The 22,521-nt window shown below is 48.7% G+C and overlaps 1 protein-coding gene across 1 annotated transcript in view; it reads right to left on the bottom strand.

Annotated features, from left to right (window-relative positions):
• The window catches only part of adck5 (aarF domain containing kinase 5), a 74,413-nt gene extending 56,991 nt beyond the window's left edge, over positions 1-17,422 (bottom strand). The window contains exon 1 of the mRNA XM_033041654.1: positions 17,292-17,422. Coding sequence (XP_032897545.1) covers positions 17,292-17,315 — 24 coding nt within the window. The 5' untranslated portion in view covers positions 17,316-17,422. The remainder of the gene's footprint in view (positions 1-17,291) is intronic.
• Between the last annotated feature and the right edge of the window lie 5,099 nt (positions 17,423-22,521).

Raw genomic sequence — 22,521 nt, 5'->3', positions numbered from 1 at the left:
ATGAAGTGCTTTGAACACCTGGTGAAACCTCACATTACTGACAGCCTCCCCTCATCGTTAGACCCCCTCCAGTTTGCCTATCGCCCCAACCGTTCTACAGAAGATACCATCTCCACAACCATAACATCCTGCTCACCAGACTCAAAGACCTCGGAATTGAAGGCTCTGCACTCAGCTGGCTCCGTTCCTACCTTTCCAACAGATCCCACTTCATCTCTCTCCACAACCACACCTCTGCTACAGCCAGTCACTCAAGGCGTTCCCCAAGGCTCCGTACTCGGCCCCCTCCTCTTCATCATCTACATCCTCCCCCTTGGTCAGATACTCCGCCACTTCAACCTGGACTTCCACTGTTACGCTGATGACACCCAGATCTACCTCGGCACCAAATCCCCCCACAACCCTCCCCCCCTCTCACATATCAACTCCTGTTTGTCAGCTATAAAAACCTGGATGCAACATAATTTCCTCAAACTCAACAGCGATAAGACAGAATTCCTCCTCATAGGCTCCAAAGCCACTCAGCAAAATCAATAACCCCACTCTCACCATCGACGGCACCACTGTCTCCCCATCTCCCCAGGCCCGCAACCTTGGCGTGATCTTTGATTCCACCCTCTCCCTTGAGCCTCACATCTGCCATGTCATTAAAACCTCCTTCTTTCATCTCCGCAACATCGCCAAACTCAGACCCTCTCTCACACCTCCCGCTGCTGAAAGACTCATCCATGCCTTCATCTCCTCCCGACTGGACTACTGCAACTCACTTCTCCTTGGCATCAGCTCCACCTACATCAACCGACTCCAACTGGTCCAGAACGCAGCCGCCCGACTCATCACCCACACCAAATCCTGGCATCACATCACTCCAGTCCTCAAACAACTTCACTGGCTTCCCATCTCCCACCGGATCAACTACAAAATCCTGATCCTCACCTACAAAGCCCTCCACCATCTGGCCCCCCCATATCTCACTGACCTCCTCTCCCCCTACCAACCCTCACGGTCCCTCAGATCCACATCAGCCGGTCTCCTCTCCACCCACAAGTCCAACCTCCGCAGTTTTGGGGACAGAGCCTTCTCCAGGGCAGCTCCCAGGCTCTGGAACTCCCTCCCCCAACTGATCCGCAATTCCGTGTCCCTCACCATCTTCCAGTCCCGCCTCAAGACCCATCCCTTCACCTCTGCCTATTCTTAGCCCCACGTCCCCCTCCCTTTTCATCTGTGCATTAATTGCCTCATATTGTGTTTTGTATTGAATTCTGTCTTTACTTTGTGTACTAGTCATGTCTCTACTATTTATTTCATTCCCCTTACATGTTTTTTCTCTACCTGCTAAATTTTTGTAAGGTGTCCTTGAGACTCTTGAAAGGCGCCCATAAATAAAATTTATTATTATTACTACACTGCACACAGTACTCACTCATCTGGAAAACAAAAACACCTACGCCAGAATCCTGTACATTGACTTCAGCTCAGCTTTTAATACCATCATCCCACAGAGACTTGTGGAGAAACTAACCCTGCTGGGCCTCAACACCACCCTGTGTCACTGGATCCTGGACTTTCTGACAGAGAGACCGCAGTCAGTCCGTGTTGGCAAGAACACTTCAGGCTCGATCACGCTGAGCACCGGCTCCCCTCAAGGCTGTGTGTTCAGCCTGCTGTTGTTCACACTGCTCACACATGACTGTGCTGCCAGATTCAGGGACAATAAGATCATAAAATTTGCGGATGACACAACAGTGATGGGACTCATCAGCAGAGATGACGAATCAATGTACAGGGAGGAAGTAAAACAACTAGTGGACAGGTGCGGCAATAACTATCTAGCATTAAATGTCGACAAAACAAAGGAGATGATTGTCGACTTCAGGAGGGCGCAGCCAAATCACACACCCCTCAACATTAGTGGCACCACGGTGGAGAGAGTGGAGAGCATAAAGTTCCTCGGAGTGGAAATCACAGACAGTCTCACCTGGTCCAGGAACAACACTGGGATTGTCAAACGGGCCCATCAGCAACTGCACTTCCTGAGGAAACTCAAACAGGCCTCACTCCCTACCAACATCCTCAGGACTTTCTACAGGGGCACGGTGGAGTCTGTATAAACACGTACTGCATAAACACGTGGTACTCCAACTGTAAGCTGCTCAGACAGGAAGTCTCTGCAGAGGGTAGTGAGGGGAGCAGAGAGGATCATTGGCGTCTCCCTACCCTCAGTACAAGAACTGTTCCAGAGCCGCTGTCTGAAAAAAGCTCTGAGAATAGCTAAGGACAAACTGCACCCCCTCCACACACACCTGGATCTCCTGCCATCAGGCAAGAGATATCGTAGCATCAAAGCCCGGACTACCAGACTGCTAAACAGCTTCCTGCCACAGGCTGTGAGGCTGCTAAACAGTCACTCTGTACTCACAGTCACCTGATTCTGCGGCTTTGCACTGACATTTTAATAACTCTGGCACTGGCCACTTAAATCAGCTGCCCTGGACATTTTAATGATTGTTTTTACTGTATTTAATGTTGCTGATTTACCTGATTTTAACTATTTATACTGTTTCATCAGGGACTGCATTGTTTTTACTGTTATTATGTGTGAAATGTTTTAAGTTTCATGTGCGATGCACCGGTATTCCCTGGGAAACGTCTTCTCATTTTGCACTGTACAACTGTTGCTTTGCAAGATGACAATAAAGGTTTATTGATTGATTGATTGATTGATTGAAACATAGAAAATAGGTGCAGGAATAGGCCATCGGCCCTTCGAGCCAGCACTGCCATTCAATATGATCATGGCTATTCATCTAAAATCAGTACCTTTCCTGGTTTTCCCCCATATCCCTTGATGTCGTTAGCCCCAAGAACTAAATGTAACTCTCTCTTGAAAACATCCAATGAATTGGCCTGCACTGCCTTCTGTGGCAGAGAATTCCACAGATTCACAACTCTCTGCGTGAAGAAAGTTTGTTCTCATCTCAGTCCTAACTGCCCCCCCCCCTTTATTCTTAAACTGTGACCCATGGTTCTGAACGCCCCCAACATCGGGAACATTTTTCCTGCAGTTACAGTAAGTGAAAATCTAGCAGGCAAGCAGGATGCTTTCACCAACCACCCCCATTTGAAGTCCACTATCTTCCACCGTATCTACCCAGTGCTTGGTACTTACTTCCAGCAGCCACTGGTTGTCCTCCAGGATGCACCAAGCCGCAGCCTGATCCATTCCGGCCACCTGGGCGAATTCGGCACAGAGACTCTCACGGCAGCAGCGCAACGCTTCAACGCCTCCGACGGCCCGGGACTCTTGCACTGAGGCTGCTCCATGGCCGGAGCTCCCAGGCTCTGGAACTCCCTCCCCCAACTGATCCGCAATTCCGTGTCCCTCACCATCTTCCAGTCCCGCCTCAAGACCCATCCCTTCACCTCTGCCTATTCTTAGCCCCACGTCCCCCTCCCTTTTCATCTGTGCATTAATTGCCTCATATTGTGTTTTGTATTGAATTCTGTCTTTACTTTGTGTACTAGTCATGTCTCTACTATTTATTTCATTCCCCTTACATGTTTTTTCTCTACCTGCTAAATTTTTGTAAGGTGTCCTTGAGACTCTTGAAAGGCGCCCATAAATAAAATTTATTATTATTACTACACTGCACACAGTACTCACTCATCTGGAAAACAAAAACACCTACGCCAGAATCCTGTACATTGACTTCAGCTCAGCTTTTAATACCATCATCCCACAGAGACTTGTGGAGAAACTAACCCTGCTGGGCCTCAACACCACCCTGTGTCACTGGATCCTGGACTTTCTGACAGAGAGACCGCAGTCAGTCCGTGTTGGCAAGAACACTTCAGGCTCGATCACGCTGAGCACCGGCTCCCCTCAAGGCTGTGTGTTCAGCCCGCTGTTGTTCACACTGCTCACACATGACTGTGCTGCCAGATTCAGGGACAATAAGATCATAAAATTTGCGGATGACACAACAGTGATGGGACTCATCAGCAGAGATGACGAATCAATGTACAGGGAGGAAGTAAAACAACTAGTGGACAGGTGCGGCAATAACTATCTAGCATTAAATGTCGACAAAACAAAGGAGATGATTGTCGACTTCAGGAGGGCGCAGCCAAATCACACACCCCTCAACATTAGTGGCACCACGGTGGAGAGAGTGGAGAGCATAAAGTTCCTCGGAGTGGAAATCACAGACAGTCTCACCTGGTCCAGGAACAACACTGGGATTGTCAAACGGGCCCATCAGCAACTGCACTTCCTGAGGAAACTCAAACAGGCCTCACTCCCTACCAACATCCTCAGGACTTTCTACAGGGGCACGGTGGAGTCTGTATAAACACGTACTGCATAAACACGTGGTACTCCAACTGTAACTGCTCAGACAGGAAGTCTCTGCAGAGGGTAGTGAGGGGAGCAGAGAGGATCATTGGCGTCTCCCTACCCTCAGTACAAGAACTGTTCCAGAGCCGCTGTCTGAAAAAAGCTCTGAGAATAGCTAAGGACAAACTGCACCCCCTCCACACACACCTGGATCTCCTGCCATCAGGCAAGAGATATCGTAGCATCAAAGCCCGGACTACCAGACTGCTAAACAGCTTCCTGCCACAGGCTGTGAGGCTGCTAAACAGTCACTCTGTACTCACAGTCACCTGATTCTGCGGCTTTGCACTGACATTTTAATAACTCTGGCACTGGCCACTTAAATCAGCTGCCCTGGACATTTTAATGATTGTTTTTACTGTATTTAATGTTGCTGATTTACCTGATTTTAACTATTTATACTGTTTCATCAGGGACTGCATTGTTTTTACTGTTATTATGTGTGAAATGTTTTAAGTTTCATGTGCGATGCACCGGTATTCCCTGGGAAACGTCTTCTCATTTTGCACTGTACAACTGTTGCTTTGCAAGATGACAATAAAGGTTTATTGATTGATTGATTGATTGATTGAAACATAGAAAATAGGTGCAGGAATAGGCCATCGGCCCTTCGAGCCAGCACTGCCATTCAATATGATCATGGCTATTCATCTAAAATCAGTACCTTTCCTGGTTTTCCCCCATATCCCTTGATGTCGTTAGCCCCAAGAACTAAATGTAACTCTCTCTTGAAAACATCCAATGAATTGGCCTGCACTGCCTTCTGTGGCAGAGAATTCCACAGATTCACAACTCTCTGCGTGAAGAAAGTTTGTTCTCATCTCAGTCCTAACTGCCCCCCCCCCTTTATTCTTAAACTGTGACCCATGGTTCTGAACGCCCCCACCATCGGGAACATTTTTCCTGCAGTTACAGTAAGTGAAAATCTAGCAGGCAAGCAGGATGCTTTCACCAACCACCCCCATTTGAAGTCCACTATCTTCCACCGTATCTACCCAGTGCTTGGTACTTACTTCCAGCAGCCACTGGTTGTCCTCCAGGATGCACCAAGCCGCAGCCTGATCCATTCCGGCCACCTGGGCGAATTCGGCACAGAGACTCTCACGGCAGCAGCGCAACGCTTCAACGCCTCCGACGGCCCGGGACTCTTGCACTGAGGCTGCTCCATGGCCGGAGCTGCAGTGAGCGTTTCGCCAGCCCGGCAAACACTCGCCAGCCCCGCTCCCCGTCCGCATCTGTCCCCACCGCTGCTTCTGCTTCCAACACCCGCGGCCCATGCAGTTGATATGAGTTTTGAAATTTTCGCTGATCACAGAATTTCTCACAACAGAGCAAGAGAAATTTGTGATCAGCGTGAGAATTTGGTGAAATGCGTGATTCTCATGCTCAATTGCATAGTTGGCAGCCCTGCCTCTCTATCCCCCTCTCCCTCTCCCCCATCTCTCTCTCTCTCTCTCTCTATCTCCCCTCTCTGTCCCCCTCTCTCCCTCTCCTCTCTCTCCACCTCTCTTTCTCTCCCTCCCACCTCTCATTCCTCTCTCTCCCCTCTCTGTCTCTCCTCTCACCCCTCTCTCCCCTCTCCCCTATCTCACTCTCTCCCCTTCCCTCTCTCTTCTCTCTCCCACTCTCTCTCCTCTCTCCCTCCCACCTCACTCTCTCCCCTTTCCCTAACTCTCTCTCCCCTCTTTCCCCTAACTCTCTCTCTCCCTATTTCTTCGCTCTCTCCCCTTCTCTCTCCCCTTCTTCACCATCTCTCTCTCCCCTCTCTCTCTCCCCCCCCTCTCTCCTCCTCTCTCTCCCCCATTTCTTCCTCCCACCTCACTCTCCCCCTGGCTCTCTCTCTATCTCCTCTTTCTCTTTGCCCCCCCATCTCTCTCTTTCCCCCGTTTGTCTTTCCCCCTCTCTCTTTTACCACCCTCTCTCTCCCATTCTCTCCTACCCTCTCCACCCCCTCTCTCTTCCCTCTCTCTCTCCCCCTCCCTCTTCTCTCTCTCCATTCACCCCCCCCCCCCCTGTCACTCCCCTCTCTCTCCTCTCACCCCCTCTCTCTCTCCCCCCTGTCTCCTTCCCCTCTCTCTCTCCACCTCCCTTTGAGAGTCTGTCCCTTCTGCACAGAGACTCTCGCGGCAGCGGCGCACCGCTTCCGACGGCCCGGGACTTGCGCTGTTCCATGGCCGGAGCTGCAGCGAGCGACTTGCCAGCCCCGCAAACACTCGCAGCCCGGCAAACACTCGCCAGTCCCGGCTCCCCGCATCTGTTCCCGCCGCTGGTTCTGCTCCCACACCTCCCTCAGCCCCTGCTATCCAACACCCGCGGACCATGCAGTTTATCCGAGTTTTGAAATTTTCGTTGATCACAGAATTTCTCACCACAGAGCGTGAGAAATTTCTGATCAGCGTGAGGGCGTGATTCTCACGCTCAAAGCGTGAGAGTTCGCAGCCCTGCTTATTTAACCTAGCGCATGCTACAGGGAAAATCTTCAACTCTGGAGCAACTGTACAAGCCATGATTGGTAAGTTTGCAGGGGACACTTAGGAGGTAGTGTGTCGAGTGAAGATGGTTATCAAAAATTACAGCAAGATCTTGATCAGCTGGGCAAGTGGGCTCAGGAATGGCTAATGGAGCTCAATGCAGCAACATTCTGAGGATTGTATTTTGGGAATTCAAACCAGAAGTAGAGTGAATGGTAAGACCCTGGGGAGTGTTGTAGAGCAGTGGGATCTAGGGGTGCAGGTACATTGTTCCCTGAAAGTGGTGTCACGGTTTTGTGTTCAGATTTGGTCACCCTGTTCTAGGAAATATGCTATTAAGCTGGAAAGAGTGCAGTGAAGATTTACCAGGATGTTGCCAGGACTTGAGGGCCTGAGCTATAATGAGTTGTTGTGCTTTTTTAAATTTTAATATGTTTTATTTATTTATTATTAGTTTATTTTTATGATACTTGACTAAGGAAAATTCATTTTGTTGTCTCTAATATGAGATAATGACAATAAATTGAATACAATACAATACAACAATGTGGCGCCTTCACGCCCACATTGGCTTTTCATACACCTGCAGTGCAGTGGTTGCCTCCATGACAATGTTGGCCTGTTTTGCAAGCTCATCTATGCTGGCCAATTGAAACTGCACCCGAGTAGGCAGGCAGCGGAGAAACTGCTGCTTCCAGACATCGCCATCAATCTTTTCGTCTACCGCCAGCCTGCGCCATCTCCGCAGCATTTGTGATGGCCTCCTATCGCCGAGATTACCATCTCCCAGCAGCTCCAAAATGCGGGCTTGCTTCGAGGGCTGCGTTCGCTTCAAGATAGCGATTCTATGCACATCATATGGCGTAATTTCTTCGGGATTAAGGAGCACGTCCTCTATGCGATCTGCTCTGGCAGACGAGCTGCTAGGAACCCGAATTTTGTCCGTTGGCTCGTGACATTGAGGGAGTGAAATCAAGCTTCTAGTATTGAAAACCACGCTCTGGTGTTGATTGTAAAAAGAGTTGGGACATCGAGTTTTACTTCGTCGACTGACACCTTGTCACTTTTATCGTCATACATTTCGTGAGTAAGTGGAAGATTGCATGTAGCAATGGGGTTGCCAATTGTAGGATCAACTGAATCCCACGACAGAAAGCAAAGAACAAACGACACTTAGCTGAGCCAGACACCTTGTGCCACGTTTATTCCAGAAGCACCGTTTACCTACATTCTCACCAACCATAACCCATGTGCAGATCAGGCCAATTAGTCTGCCTGACCTTTTAGTTGTTATTAGCTCTTGTGGCTGGACCTTCTCGTGAGGCTGCTGGCGCGTTGCCAGCGGTGACAGGCTGTTTCCAAAACCAACGTGGGCGTGAAGGCGCCACAGGTATATGGAATGAACTGCCAGAGGAAATTAGTTGAGGCAGGTATAATAATATTTAAAAGACATTTAGATAGGTACGTGGATAAGAAAGATTTAGAAGGATATGGGCCAAATATGGGCAAAGGGGACTAGCTTGGTCTTGGTCAGCATGGACGAGTTGAGCTGAATGGCCTGTTTCCATGCTGTTCCGACTGTCTGCTCCCGCAGAGCTGTGTAAGTCGTCCCCACACCATAGTCAGGGAGGGATTGTGATGTGCAGCCGGCACAGGTTGACAGCAGATGCTCAGTGCAAGGTCCATTCCTGTTATTTATCTCAGTCAAGGAGTAATCAGGCTGTGTGTGCAAGATGACGGAGGATGGGGTGATCTTTGTTACGGAGTGGAGGTGACCTTTATTGAACAGTTTGCCATTCACCCTGTAGATCAGCTTCACTCTCGTTGAAAATGTGATGGAGGGAGCTGCAATACCGTGGGGAAAGGTTTGATGGACAGCGAGGGGGAAATATTAGCTCCAGAACATGAGAAATCCCACGTTCTTCTTCACATCAGAGTCTTGGAATCGTTCTTAATTACAACTGATTTGACAACAAAGCGTTTCATAGAAACATAGAAAATAGGTGCAGGAGTAGGCCATTCGGCCCTTCAAGCCTGCACCGCCATTCAATATGATCATGGCTGATCATCCAACTCAGTATCCTGTACATGCCTTCTCTCCATACTCCCTGATCCCTTTAGCCACAAGGGCCACATCTAACTCCCTCTTAAATATAGCCAATGAACCGGCCCACAACTACCTTCTGTGGCAGAGAATTCCACAGATTCACCACTCTCTGTGTAAAAAATGTTTTTCTCATCTCAGTCCTCAAAGACTTCCCCCTTATTCTTAAACTGTGACCCCTTGTTCTGGACTTCCCCAACATCGGGAACGATCTTCCTGCATCTAGCCTGTCCAACCCCTTAAGAATTTTGTAAGTTTCTATAAGATCCCCCCTCAATTTTCTAAATTCTAGCGAGTACAAGCCGAGTCTATGCAGTCTTTCTTCTATCCAGTCTTTCGCCCTCTAGCTCCTCTGTCTATATGCGCCTCTTGATTTAAAATCCCATACATCTTTAGGAGGTGGGGGGGGAAAGATCAGATAACAGAAAGATCAGATAAAGATCAGAGGCAAAAGACAGATGCTGGAGTCTTGAGCAAATGGAAGTGCTGGAGGAACTTAGATAATCCGGCAGCATCTGTAGTGGACAGACAACATATCTGGACTAAAGGGGAGAAGTTCCCAGGGCCCCATGGGGGGGGGGGGGGGGAGGGGTCTACTCAGAGAACGGCAGACCATGGTCCAGAAGGCCTCAAGCTAATGCCTTGAAGACCAGAGACTGGGAGGATGGAGACGTCGACAATGAGGGACGCAACCAACGAGGAGCAAAGCGTTAGGAGAGGAGAGGGAACCAGGAACTGGTCGACCGCACTCGAATATGGACACAAATGGCTGGAGTAACAGCGGGACAAGCTGCATCTCTGGAAAGAAGGAATGGGTGACGTTTCAGGTCGAAACCCTTGTTCAGAGAAAGGTCTCGAGCCGAAACGTCGCCCATTCCTTCTATCTAGAGATACTGCCGGTCCCACTGAGTTGCTCCAACATTTTAGTGTCTATCTTCAGTTTAAACCAGCACCTGCAGTTCCTCCCTGCACACTACCGCACTCAAGGTGGCTGTGGGAGGCTCCCCCGGGGCACAAAGGTGGACAGGCAAGGAGATGAGCGCTGGTTCACAGGGAAGGCGACAGCCTGCAGTAGCCTTGGACGTGCCTGGCACGGGCACTGCTCATAATACCTAGAGCAGGTGTGGGGAACCTTTTCATGTTGAAATGCTGCATTAAGTTAGCTGTAATCTAATAAGGCCGCATCCAAGAAACTTCAATTAGATATACTTCAAAATGTACATTATTTTGTAAAAATCTAACTACTATGTACTAACTTCAAGAAAATGAAAGAAAATTGTTAATTCTAAAGTTAACTAACCTTTTAATGAGTTTGTTGTGACTGCTTTTTGTGGGAGGTGAACGTACATTCTAGTCTCATTAGAACTAAATCATGAGCATAACAGGTGTTAAAATAGCCCTCATGACTTACTAATGTTTTAATTGTGGCCGTCAGTCGGGGAGGATTATTTAGTCGAATCTTCTTTTCCTCTTTGATATTTTAAATACGTTCATTTTAAAATTAAATTTAATATAATAAAAGACGAACAAAAACATATTAATAAAAATAAAAGGATTTGTTCTACATAATTTGGATTCATTCAAAAGGCCGTACTTAATGGCCTAGAAGGCCGCAGGCGACTTTAAGGCCGCAGGTTCCCCACCCCTGACCTAGAGCATGGACTGGCCTCTGGAAATGCCCAACATGGCGCACGTGGGATCAGCAGACCATTTCTGTACAATTTGCTAATCGGGGCCATGTTTGGGTATGGGAATTACTGGACTGTTGGCAAGAAAATAATGTAACTGTGCGTTTGCACTTTGCACATTTTTGTCTACCTTCGATTTTCCAGGATCTGCAGTTCCTTCTTAAACATTAAATTAGTTTCCTTTGCGTTTATGTGATCCAAAGCATTCATATTCACGGGCCCATTTCAAAGCCTCTTAAATGCTTCTATCGTATCTGCTTCCACCACCACCCATGGCTGTACGTTCCAGGTACCCACAGCACATCTCTTTCAAACTTTCCCCCTCTCACCTTAACACTGTGCCCTCTTGTTTTTGTCATTTCCACCCAAGGGAAAAAGGTTTATCCCAAAGATCCTATAGCAAGCAAGATAGACCACTCCTTCTAAATGCAATGGGCTGACGTGTAGTACGCAACGGAGCGGAACGTGGGCCTTTTTTTCATCCATTTCAGTAACCTGACCCGGACCGACTCGCAGTGTAATCAACGTTGCGGGGGAACAGTTTGTGTTAATAAATTATAATTATGAAAATGAGGAGAAGATTTTTCCCAAATAACTTTTATTTTTACGAGGATGCTTCCGTAAACGGCTTCCGTCTCCGCACTAGTATCCTATGGGATCTTTGGTGCGGAGACGGAAGCCGGTTACGGAAATGGGGCCGAAAATTACCCATGAATCTGCCCATGACCGTACTACGTCTTTTTCGTCGAGTGATCTATCTTGCTTGCTATAGGATCTTTGGTTTATCCTATCTATGCCGCATCATTGAATATACTTGTATCATCTCCCCCCCACCTCCAGAGAAAACAACCCATGTTAGTTCCACCAATCCTTATAGTTAATACCATCCACCCCTTAACTTGGTGAGCTCCTCCAGCAGTTTGTTCTTTGCATAGGAAGTTTTATACACATGGCAATGGATGCCATAGAGCAGGGGTTGGCAACCTTTGTTCTGCATAGGAGCCGGGACACATGTCTGCGAGCGGATGGTGGGCCACATCTATCACGTGTACACATGGATCCCGTCCCCATCCCGCCCCGGATGGCTGGCATCAAATCACGTGTTCACAGGTAGAATAAAATGCTGGAGAAACTCAGAGAGTGAGGCAGCTTCATGCAATCCTTGCATGTCTCACCCGCTGAGTTTCTCCAGCATTTTCGATGTTTCCAGCATCTGCAGTTCTTTCTTAAACGTGTCCACAGAAGGTGCGCGGCCATGCCGGCTGCTTTGCGCAGGATGCGCTACAGCCAGAGCTCGGCCGCTGCTGCTGCTCGGGGCGCCCGGCCTTTGCTCGGGACACCAGGCTGTTGTTCGAGGGCGCTCGGCTGGCCGGATTATTACGGGGAAAAAAATCCGCCTGCGGGCCGGATGAATTCGGGTTACGGGCTGCATTCGGCCTGGGGGCCGTAGGTTGCCCGACCCCTGCCATAGAGTCATAGTCTATTACAACAGAGCAACAGGCCCTTCAGCCCAACTCGTCCATGCCTGACCAAGATGCCCCATCTAAGCTATCCTATTTGCCCGCGTTTGGCACTTTCCTATCTACGTACCCGTCCAAGCGTTTTTAAATGCTTTGTATACACTACAAATTTCTGACTCTTTGACTACATATACATTGTAAAGAAAGCTATGCATTATACTTGTGGAGGAAGGAACTGCAGATGATAGACACAAAATGCTGGAGTAACTCAGCGGGACAGACAGCATCTCTGGAGAGAAGGCATGGATGACATTTTGGGTCGAGACCCTTCTTCAGACAGAGTCAAGAGACAGGGAGACTAAGGATATGGAAGGGTAAGGTGTGTAAACAACAGATCAAAACAGACAATGATCAAGGAAAATGTAGAAAATGCCCTCATAACAAGAGGATTTGAGTATAGGAGCAAAGAGGTCCTTCTGCAGTTGTACAGAGCCCTGGCGAGACCACACCTGGAGTATTGTGTGCAGTTTTGGTCTCCTAATTTGAGGAAGGACATTCTTGCTATTGAGGGAGTGCAGCTTAGGTTCACAAGGTTAATTCCCGAGATGGCTGGACTGTCATATGATGAAAGAATGGAGCGACTGGACTTGTGTTCACTGGAATTCAGAAGGATGAGAGGGTTCTTATAGAAACATAAAATTATTAAGGGATTGGACACGCTAGATGCAGGAAACCTGTTCCCGATGTTGGGGGAGTGCAGAACCAGGGGCCACAGTTTAAGAATAAGGGGTAGGCCATTTAGAACTGAGATGAGGAAAAACTTTTTCACCCAGTTGTGAATTAGTGGAATTCTCTGCCTCAGAAGGCAGTGGAGGCCGATTCAGTGGATGCTTTCAAAAGAGAGTTAGATAGAGCTCTGAGGATGAGCGGAATCAAGGAATATGAGGAGAAGGCAGGAACGGGCTACTGATTGGGGATGATCAGCCATGATCACATTGAATGGCGGTGCTGACTCGAAGGGCCGAATCGCCTACTCCTGCACCTATTGTCTATGTGTCCAGATTCATCGTTAGGGGAAGCGGACAATGGGACATACAAGAAACGTAACCCCTCAAAACAAGAACCGTAACTTTCAACACATCTTCACCCTGGTACACACCTGCACTTCGTAAACTGAAACAGACTGGTCGCCAACTCGAACGACTTATAAAGAAATCATCTCTCACAGTCCACCTTAAAGCTTACAAACTCCACCTCACTGACTACAAAGATGCTCTCATTGCTGCAAAATCTGCCTACCTCTCCTCCATATTCACCGATCCCTGCCTAAACCACAGAACCCTCTTCTCCACAGTGGGCAACCTCCTCGAGCCTCGAGCCAACACTCTCCCTACCTCTACTCCGGTTCTCTGCAACTCATTCCTCCACTTTTTCGCTGATAAAATCAGCACCATCTATCAATCTTTATCCCCTGTACCCGACTCCCCAGCATCTACTCCACCACCTACCAAGGCCCCTCCTTTCAACATCTCCACTGACCTCCTTACCCCTCCTCCACACTGCTTCCTCTCCCAGTTTGACCTGGTCACCCCTATTGAAATCTCCAAACTCATCAGCTCTTCCAAACCCACTACCTGCTCCCTCGACCCTCTCCCCACTCCCCTGTTGAAGTCCTGCCTCCCCGTTCTCTGCCCCTACCTCACAAATCTCTTCAACTCCTCATTGTCCCAAGGAATTGTCCCCTCCGCTTTCAAAACTGCTGCCGTTACACCAATCTTAAAGAAACCTGGTCTTGATCCCTCCTCTCTCATTAACTACCGCCCAATCTCAAACCTCCCCTTTCTTTCAAAAACCCTGGAGCGCATCGTTGCGTCGCAACTTCATTCCCACCTCCTTGCGTATAACCTACTTGAACCCCTCCAATCTGGCTTTCGCCCCCTCCATAGCACAGAAACTGCTCTCCTCAAAGTCCTCAACGACCTCCTCACCTCTGCTGACACTGGTTCCCTCAACATCCTCATCCTCCTCGACCTGAGCGCAGCCTTCGATACAGTGAACCATAACATCCTGCTCACCAGACTCAAAGACCTCGGCATTGAAGGCTCTGCACTCAGCTGGCTCCGTTCCTACCTTTCCAACAGATCCCACTTCATCTCTCTCCACAACCACACCTCTGCTACAGCCGCAGTCATTCAAGGCGTTCCCCAAGGCTCCGTACTCGGCCCCCTCCTCTTCATCATCTACATCCTCCCCCTTGGTCAGATACTCCGCCACTTCAATCTGGAATTCCACTGTTATGCTGATGACACCCAGATTTACCTTGGCACCAAATCCCCCCACAACCCCCCCCCTCTCCCATATCAACTCCTGTTTGTCAGCTATAAAAACCTGGATGCAACATAATTTCCTCAAACTCAACAGCGATAAGACAGAATTCCTCCTCATAGGCTCCAAAGCCACACTCAGCAAAATCAATAACCCCACTCTCACCATCGACGGCACCACTGTCTCCCCATCTCCCCAGGCCCGCAACCTTGGCGTGATCTTTGATTCCACCCTCTCCCTTGAGCCTCACATCCGCCATGTCATTAAAACCTCCTTCTTTCATCTCCGCAACATCGCCAAACTCAGACCCTCTCTCACACTGCCCGCTGCTGAAAGACTCATCCATGCCTTCATCTCCTCCCGACTGGACTATTGCAACTCAATTCTCCTTGGCATCAGCTCCACCTACATCAACCGACTCCAACTGGTCCAGAACGCAGCCGCCCGACTCATCACCCACACCAAATCCTGGCATCACATCACTCCAGTCCTCAAAAAACTTCACTGGCTTCCCATCTCCCACCGGACCACCTACAAAATCCTGGTCCTCGCCTACAAAGCCCTCCACATCTCACTGACCTCCTCTCCCCCTACCAACCCTCACGGTCCCTCAGATCCACATCAGCCGGTCTCCTCTCCATCCACAAGTCCAACCTCCGCAGTTTTGGGGACAGAGCCTTCTCCAGGGCAGTTCACAGGCTCTGGAACTCCCTCCCCCAACTGATCCGCAATTCCGTGTCCCTCACCATCTTCCAGTCCCGCCTCAAGACCCATCTCTTCACCTCTGCCTATCCTTAGCCCCACGTCCCCGTCCCTTTTCATCTGTGCATTAATTGCCTCATACTGTGTTTTGTATTGAATTCTGTCTTTACTTTGTGTACTGGTCATGTCTCTACTATTTATTTCATTCCCATCACATGTTTTTCCTCTACATACTCAATTTTTGTAAGGTGTCCTTGAGACTCTTGAAAGGCGCCCATAAATAAAATTTATATTATTATTATTACAAACAGTAAAATTAATCAGGAGTGTTTAAGAAGGAACTGCAGACTCTGGAAAATTGTAGGTAGACAAAAGTGCTGGAGAAACTCAGTGGGTGCAGCAAGCGAAGGAAATAGTCAGCGTTTCGTGCCGAAACCCTTCTTCAGAAATTAATCAGGACAGTGGAACTAGTCAAGAGAACCAGGGTGGGGGAGGGTCGGAGAGGGAAAGCCAGGGTTATTTGAAGTTAGAGAAATCAATATTCATACTGCTAGGTTGTAAGCTGTACTTGTATATATTTAACCAAACTGTAAAGATTCGTGCCACGTTCACATCTGCTTCCACCGCCACCCCTGGCAGCGGGTTCCAGGCTTACAATATTCACATATTTTGTACATAATAATAATAATAATAATAATAATAATAATACATTTTATTTATGAGCGCCTTTCAAGAGTCTCAAGGACACCGTACAAAAATTTAGCAGGTAGAGGAAAAACATGTAAGGGGAATGAAATAAATAGTAGAGACATGACTAGTACACAAAGTAAAGACAGAAACTGAACCGTAAAACAAAGTCACGCATTATGTTGCAAAGCCTACCTGAAAATCTGTCGCTGAGGATGTGCGCGATTTTGGCGCCGTTTAGAGGGGGGCGGGTTTAAAACGCGATTTTCTCTAGGCTGTTCAAATCGAAGATGTTCAGCCTAGTTAATTATTAACGAAAAATCGCTGGAAGACCCCGTCGCAAAAGCTATTATTAGTTTTAAAGGCCTCGTATAATAGTTATAGTAGTTTAAAAATCAATCTCTAAACCCACGACCACCAGCAACCGCAAAGTCTCATAAAGCAAATAAATGAAGGTATGCTGCTTATTTTTACATTAAAAAGGGCTTCTTAAGATCCCTTTATACAAAGTTTAATGTTACGAGTAGCTCATTTTGGCCCCATTATATCCCGCAGTATTTTTCTGGGCATTTGGGGCACAAATCTACCGCAATGTGAACGTTCTAAACCAGCGCGTTCCACAGGGACCCACTGTAAAGCTGATTTAAATGGGCATTTATTTACAGCAATTGAACACTAAATTCCTTCCATTTGGCCTATAAATTAATGTAAATGAGATTTAAAAATCATGTTTTATTGTGAATTATTTATGAATATTATTTGGACACTTAGGCTATTTAAAAATGTTAATCATTTATTAAGAAATGGATAGATGTTTAGATCTAGTAATTGAAGTTTGAAATTAGCTACACTTGGGTAACTAACTAATTATATGCTTTAATTTCAGGTCATCCAAGTAAGATTATTTTATATTTGTTTCAGAATGGTTCAATCTACGATAACTGAAAATTTCATTAATTTCTCTTAATTTTTAAGAAGGTTATGGGCTTTTGACTGCACACGATCACAGCTTTTTTGTTATGTCCATAGAAAATCAATAGGGAACAAGATGCTAATTTCCGAGTATGAAAATGGCCATAACTTTTTAAATACTTGAGATATGAAAGTGAATTAGGTGTCAAATTAAACTTTTTATGCTTTATCTGATGGGATAAATTACAGACTTGATTTTTTTAATCTCAAAATTTTGTAACATTGCTACGCATTGGATTTCTTGGGTGGATTCTCTACATATATGTTTACATAAAGTTTATTTTGAAAGTAATAGTTTCATGATCCCCTGCGATGTGTTTTTACATCAGTCAATGAAAGGTGCCCTTCGACCCATCACTCCAGCCTAGCCCACTGGCGGCCCGTTACCGTGCCCGCGGTTGCCCACTGCTACCCGCCGCTGCCTCCTCCTCCTTACCCGGGCTATGCGGCCTCGGCCCCCTCCCCATTCCCCAGCCCCGGGCTTACCTGGAGCAGCCTCCCCGTCCACATGTTGGGTCCGGGCCGCCGGCGGAACAACCTTCACTCACACACTGCCGCCCCAGGCCCGGCCCACCGCCTCCTAGCAACGGCCCGCTGCGTCCTGACGTCACCACGCTCACCGTCACCGGGTGGAGGAGGAGGAGGAGGAGGAGGAGGACCGACGGTCACGTGACCCCGACCCCGCTTGCTTATGGGTATTGTAGTCCAGTGGCTGATCACATTTCCCCACGTTTGGCCTATATACATTAAACCTTTCCTATGTACATATAGGAAATATACATATTTGTGTATATATGTGTTTATATATATATATAAGTATATATATACACACATACATATATATACATATATATATATAGACATATATATATATATATATATATATATATATATATATACATACACACATACATATATATATACATATATATATAGACACATATATATACATATATATACACATATATATATACACACATATATATATACACACATATATATATACACACATATATATATATACACACACACATATATATATATACACACACACACATATATATATATATATATATATATATACTAGACCAAGTGCAGACCCGTTGGGTCTGTTTCCCTAACGGCGTTTGCGGGGGGGGGGGGGGGGGGCTGCGGCATCACACTCACATTAACCACCCCCCAAACACACAGGGGGGGGGAGGGGAGGTGAGAAGAGGGGAGGGAGGGGAGAGGAGGAGGAGGAAACGGGACAGATTTGGGAGGGAAAGGAGAGCGGGGTAGGAGGTGAGAGAGGGGGATGGGGAGAGAGACGTGGGGGAGGGGGGGATGGGGAGGGAGGGGAGGATGGAGGGAGAGGGGTGGGGGAGAGAGGGGAAGGAGTGGGGAGAGGGGAGGGGGAAGGGGGAGAGAAGAGGAAGAGTGGGGAGGGAGGAGGAGAGGGGTAGGGAGAGTGATGGAAGAGGGACAGAGGGGTAGGGGGAAGGGGGCGGGGGGAGAGAGGGAAGGAGGTGAGGTCGAGAGGGAAGGGGGGTGAGGGAGAGAGGGAAGGGGGGTGGGGAGGGATGAGGAGAGGGGGAGAGGAGTGGGGAGGGAGGGAGGGAGGGAGGGGTAGCGGGAGTGGTGGAAGAAGGACGGGGGAGTGGTGGAAGAGGAACAGAGGGGCAGGGGAAGGGGTGGGGGAGAGAGGGGAAGGGAAGGGAAGAGAGAGGGGTGGGGGAGGAAGAGGGGTGGGGAGAGAAGTGGAAGAGTGGGGAGGGAGGGGTAGGGGGAGTGGTGGAAGAGGGACGGAGCGGTATGGGGGAAGGGGGCAGGGGGAGAGAGGGAAGGGGGTGGGGTAGAGAGGGAAGAGGGGTGGGGGAGAGAGGGATGGGTGGGAGAGGGAGAGGGGTGCAGAGAGGGAAACATAGAAATTAAGTGCAGGAGTAGGCCATTCGGCCCTACGAGCCTGCACCACCATTCAATATGATCATGGCTGATCATCCAACTCAGTATCCTGTACCTGCCTTCTCTCCATACCCCCTGATCCCTTTAGCCACAAGGGCCAGATCTAACTACCTCTTAAATATAGCCAATAAACTGGCCTCAACTACCTTCTGTGCCAGTGAATTCCAGAGATTCACCACTCTCTGTGTGAAAAATGTTTTTCTCATCTCGGTCCTAAAAGATTTACCCCTTATCCTTAAACTGTGACCCCTTGTTCTGGACTTCCACAACATCTGGAACAATCTTCCTGCATCTAGCCTGTCCAACCCCTCAAGAATTTTGTAAGTTTCTATAAGATACCCCCTCAATCTTCTAAAATCTAGCGAGTACAAGCCGAGTCTATCCAGTCTTTCTTCATATGAAAGTCCTGACATCCCAGGAATCAATCTGGTGAACCTTCTCTGTACTCCCTCTATGGCAACAATGTCTTTGAGCATTGGGCATTGTGACATCACACAATGGAACGTTCACCAGGGGCTGGGGCTGGGGCTGATTCTATGGGTGAGAAGCCAGTATTTTTTTAAATATTGGGGGGGGGGGGGGGCTGCGGCATCACAATCACATTAACCACCCCCCAAACACACAGGTGGGGGGAGGGGGGTGAGAAGAGGGGAGGGAGGGGAGAGGAGGAGGAGGAAACGGGACAGATTTGGGAGAGAAAGGAGAGCGGGGTAGGGGGTGAGAGAGGGGGATGGGGAGAGAGATGTGGGGGAGGGGGGGGGAGAGGGGTGGGGTGAGAGAGGGGAAAGATTGGGGAGGGAGAGTGGAGGGGGTGGGGGGAGAGAAGTGGAAGAGTGGGGAGGGAGGAGGAGAGGGGTAGGGGGAGTGATGGAAGACAGACAGAGGGATAGGGGGAAGGGGGCAGGGGGAGAGAGGGAAGGGCGTGGGGGAGAGAGGGATGGGAGAGGGAGAGTGGTGAGGAGAGGGAGGGGGGAGGAGAGAAGGGGGAGAGAAGTGGAAGAGTGGGGAGGGAGGGAGGGAGGGAGGGGTAGAGGGGGTAGCGGGGAGTGGTGGAAGAGGGATGGGGGGAGTGGTGGAAGAGGAACAGAGGGGTAAGAGGAAGGGGTGGGGGAGAGAGGGAAAGGGAGGGGAAGAGAGAGGGGTGGGGGAGGGAGAGGGGTGGGGGAGGGAGAGGGGTGGGGTAAGGGGAGAGAAGTGGAAGAGTGGGGAGGGAGGGGTAGGGGGAGTGGTGGAAGAGGGACAGAGGGGTAGGGGAAGGGGGCGGGGGGAGAGAGGGAAGGGGGTGGGGTAGAGAGGGAAGGGGGGTGGGGGAGAGAGGGATGGGTGGGAGAGGGAGAGGGGTGAGGAGAGGGAAACATAGAAACATAGAAATTAAGTGCAGGAGTAGGCCATTCGGCCCTTTGAGCCTGCACCACCATTCAATATGATCATGGCTGATCATCCAACTCAGTATCCTGTACCTGCCTTCTCTCCATATCCCCTGATCCCTTTAGCCACAAGGGCCACATCTAACTCCCTCTTAAGTTCCGATTGGACATATTGGAGGAGGAGCCATCTTGGTGAACGGCTGCTAGCCAGCAGCCGTCCGTTTTAAATCCGTTTTTTTTATAGTTTTTAGTGAGTCCTGTTTTTTGTTTGTAGGGGATATGGTCTTTATAATGTGGGGGGTAGGTATTAACTTAATTTCTAGGTCCCTACCTGGTCGGTGTGGCAGCCTTTTCTCCGGGCTGCCCGTTGACCCGTCCTCGTGGCCTACCTGCGGGCTTGGAGCGCCGTTTCCTGGCGGGAACCGCCCAGCACCTCGGCCTCGGCGGCGGCACAGCATTGGAGCACTGGAGCGGAGCGGGCGATCCCTTGCCTGGGTCGCCGCGCTGGAGCGACGCGCTGGAGCTCTGGCGAGCTGGACCGCCGAGAGCAACAACTCCGGGCTGCGGGTCTGTGGAACGGAGAGGCGGCGCCAACTTTACCAACGGGAGCCTGGGCGCTCCAAACCGGCGCGGCCTTGTCGGCTTCGGCAGCCGCGGGCTCCAACCAGGAAGCGGCCGTTCCAAGTGGCCCAGCCGCCAAAAGGACTCTCCCGACGCCGGGGCAAGACCACCCGGTGAGAACGGCCAGGGACATCGGGCCTCCGTAGAGGCAATTGCGGTGGCCCCAATAGGCCTGACTTTGGGGTGAACATGGGGTGGGGACTGGACATTGTGCCTTCCTCCACAGTGCTATCCACTGTGGGGGGATGATTTTTTTATGTCTAACTGTAGTCCTGTAGGTCTGTGTCCAAGATGGCTGCCGTGAAGGGAGAGTGGACGCTGGCACGAATTGGTTGCCGCTGCTCTCTCTTCACACTGTGTTTTTGATTTTCTGTTTTTGGATTGAATTCTGTTTTTAATTTGTGTCATTGTGATGTCTTTAATTACTTGTTTTACTCCGATTATATGTTTTTATTCCGATTACTATGTAAGGTGTCCTTGAGATTTTGTATGAAAGGCGCCCATTAAATATAAAATTTATTATTATTATTATTATATGTGAACATTGGGCATTGTGACATCACACAATGGAACGTTCACCAGGGGCTGGGGCTCCTGCAAAGGCATATGTAAATGAATCCATTCCGATTGGACATCTGTGAGCATCGGGCATTGTGACATCACACGTTGGAACGTTCACCAGGGGCTGGGGCTGGGGCTGGGGCTGGGGCTGGGGCTGGGGCTGCTTCTATGGGTGAGAAGCCAGTTTATTTTTGAAATATTTGGGGGGGGGGGGGGGGGGGGGAAGGATTTTATTAAAAACGTGTACTTAAACACGACGAAATGTAATAAGGTGCGGATACTTAGAAAGAAAAGTGAAATCTCTACCGAAATGGAAAAGATGTCGGCGATTCTGCGTCTGGTTTCGGAGTTGCAGTGAATGAAAGGAAGAAATGCAGCCGGCAGCCGTACATGTAAATGGATCCATTCCAATTGGACATCTGCGAGCATTGGGCATTGTGATTGGACATCTGCGAGCATTGGGCATTGTGACATCACACGATGGAAACAAATCAAAAGGCAGACAGGCAGCCGGACGGACGGCAGGCGGCAGGCACACAGTTTTATATAATAATAGAAGATAGATAGCTAGATAGATAGCTAGATAGATAGCTAGATAGATAGCTAGATAGATAGCTAGATAGATAGCTAGATAGATAGATAGATAGATAGATAGATAGATAGATAGATAGATAGATAGATAGATAGATAGATAGATAGATAGATAGATAGATAGACAGACACACACACACATATATATATATATATATACACAGACAAATATATATATACACACACACACACATATATATATATGTACATATATATATATATATATATATATATAAATCAATCAAAAACTTTATTGTCATTTAGAAATACATCGATAGAGTCAAGTCAAGTCAAGTGAGTTTATTGTCATGTGTCCCTGATAGGACAATGAAACTCTTGCTTTGCTTCAGCACACAGGACATAGTAGGCATTTACTAGGAGGATCTGGATCTGGAGGAGCCATCTTGGGGAACGGCTGCTAACCGGCAGCCGTCCGTTTAACTCACTTTTTTTTGTAGTTTTTAGTAAGTCCTGTCCTTTGTCTGTTGGAGAATGGACTTTTTAATGTGGGGCGAAGGGGGTAATTATACTTCTAGGTCCCTACCTGGTCGGTGAGGCAGCTTTTTCTCTGGGCTGCCCCGTCGACCCGTCCTCGTGGCCTACCAGCGGGCTTGGAGCGCCGTTTCCTGGCG

Source organism: Amblyraja radiata, chromosome 2, assembly GCF_010909765.2.
Source record: "Amblyraja radiata isolate CabotCenter1 chromosome 2, sAmbRad1.1.pri, whole genome shotgun sequence".
In the NCBI taxonomy this organism is placed as follows: domain Eukaryota; kingdom Metazoa; phylum Chordata; class Chondrichthyes; order Rajiformes; family Rajidae; genus Amblyraja; species Amblyraja radiata.
This window is presented reverse-complemented; position numbering and strand designations above follow the sequence as displayed.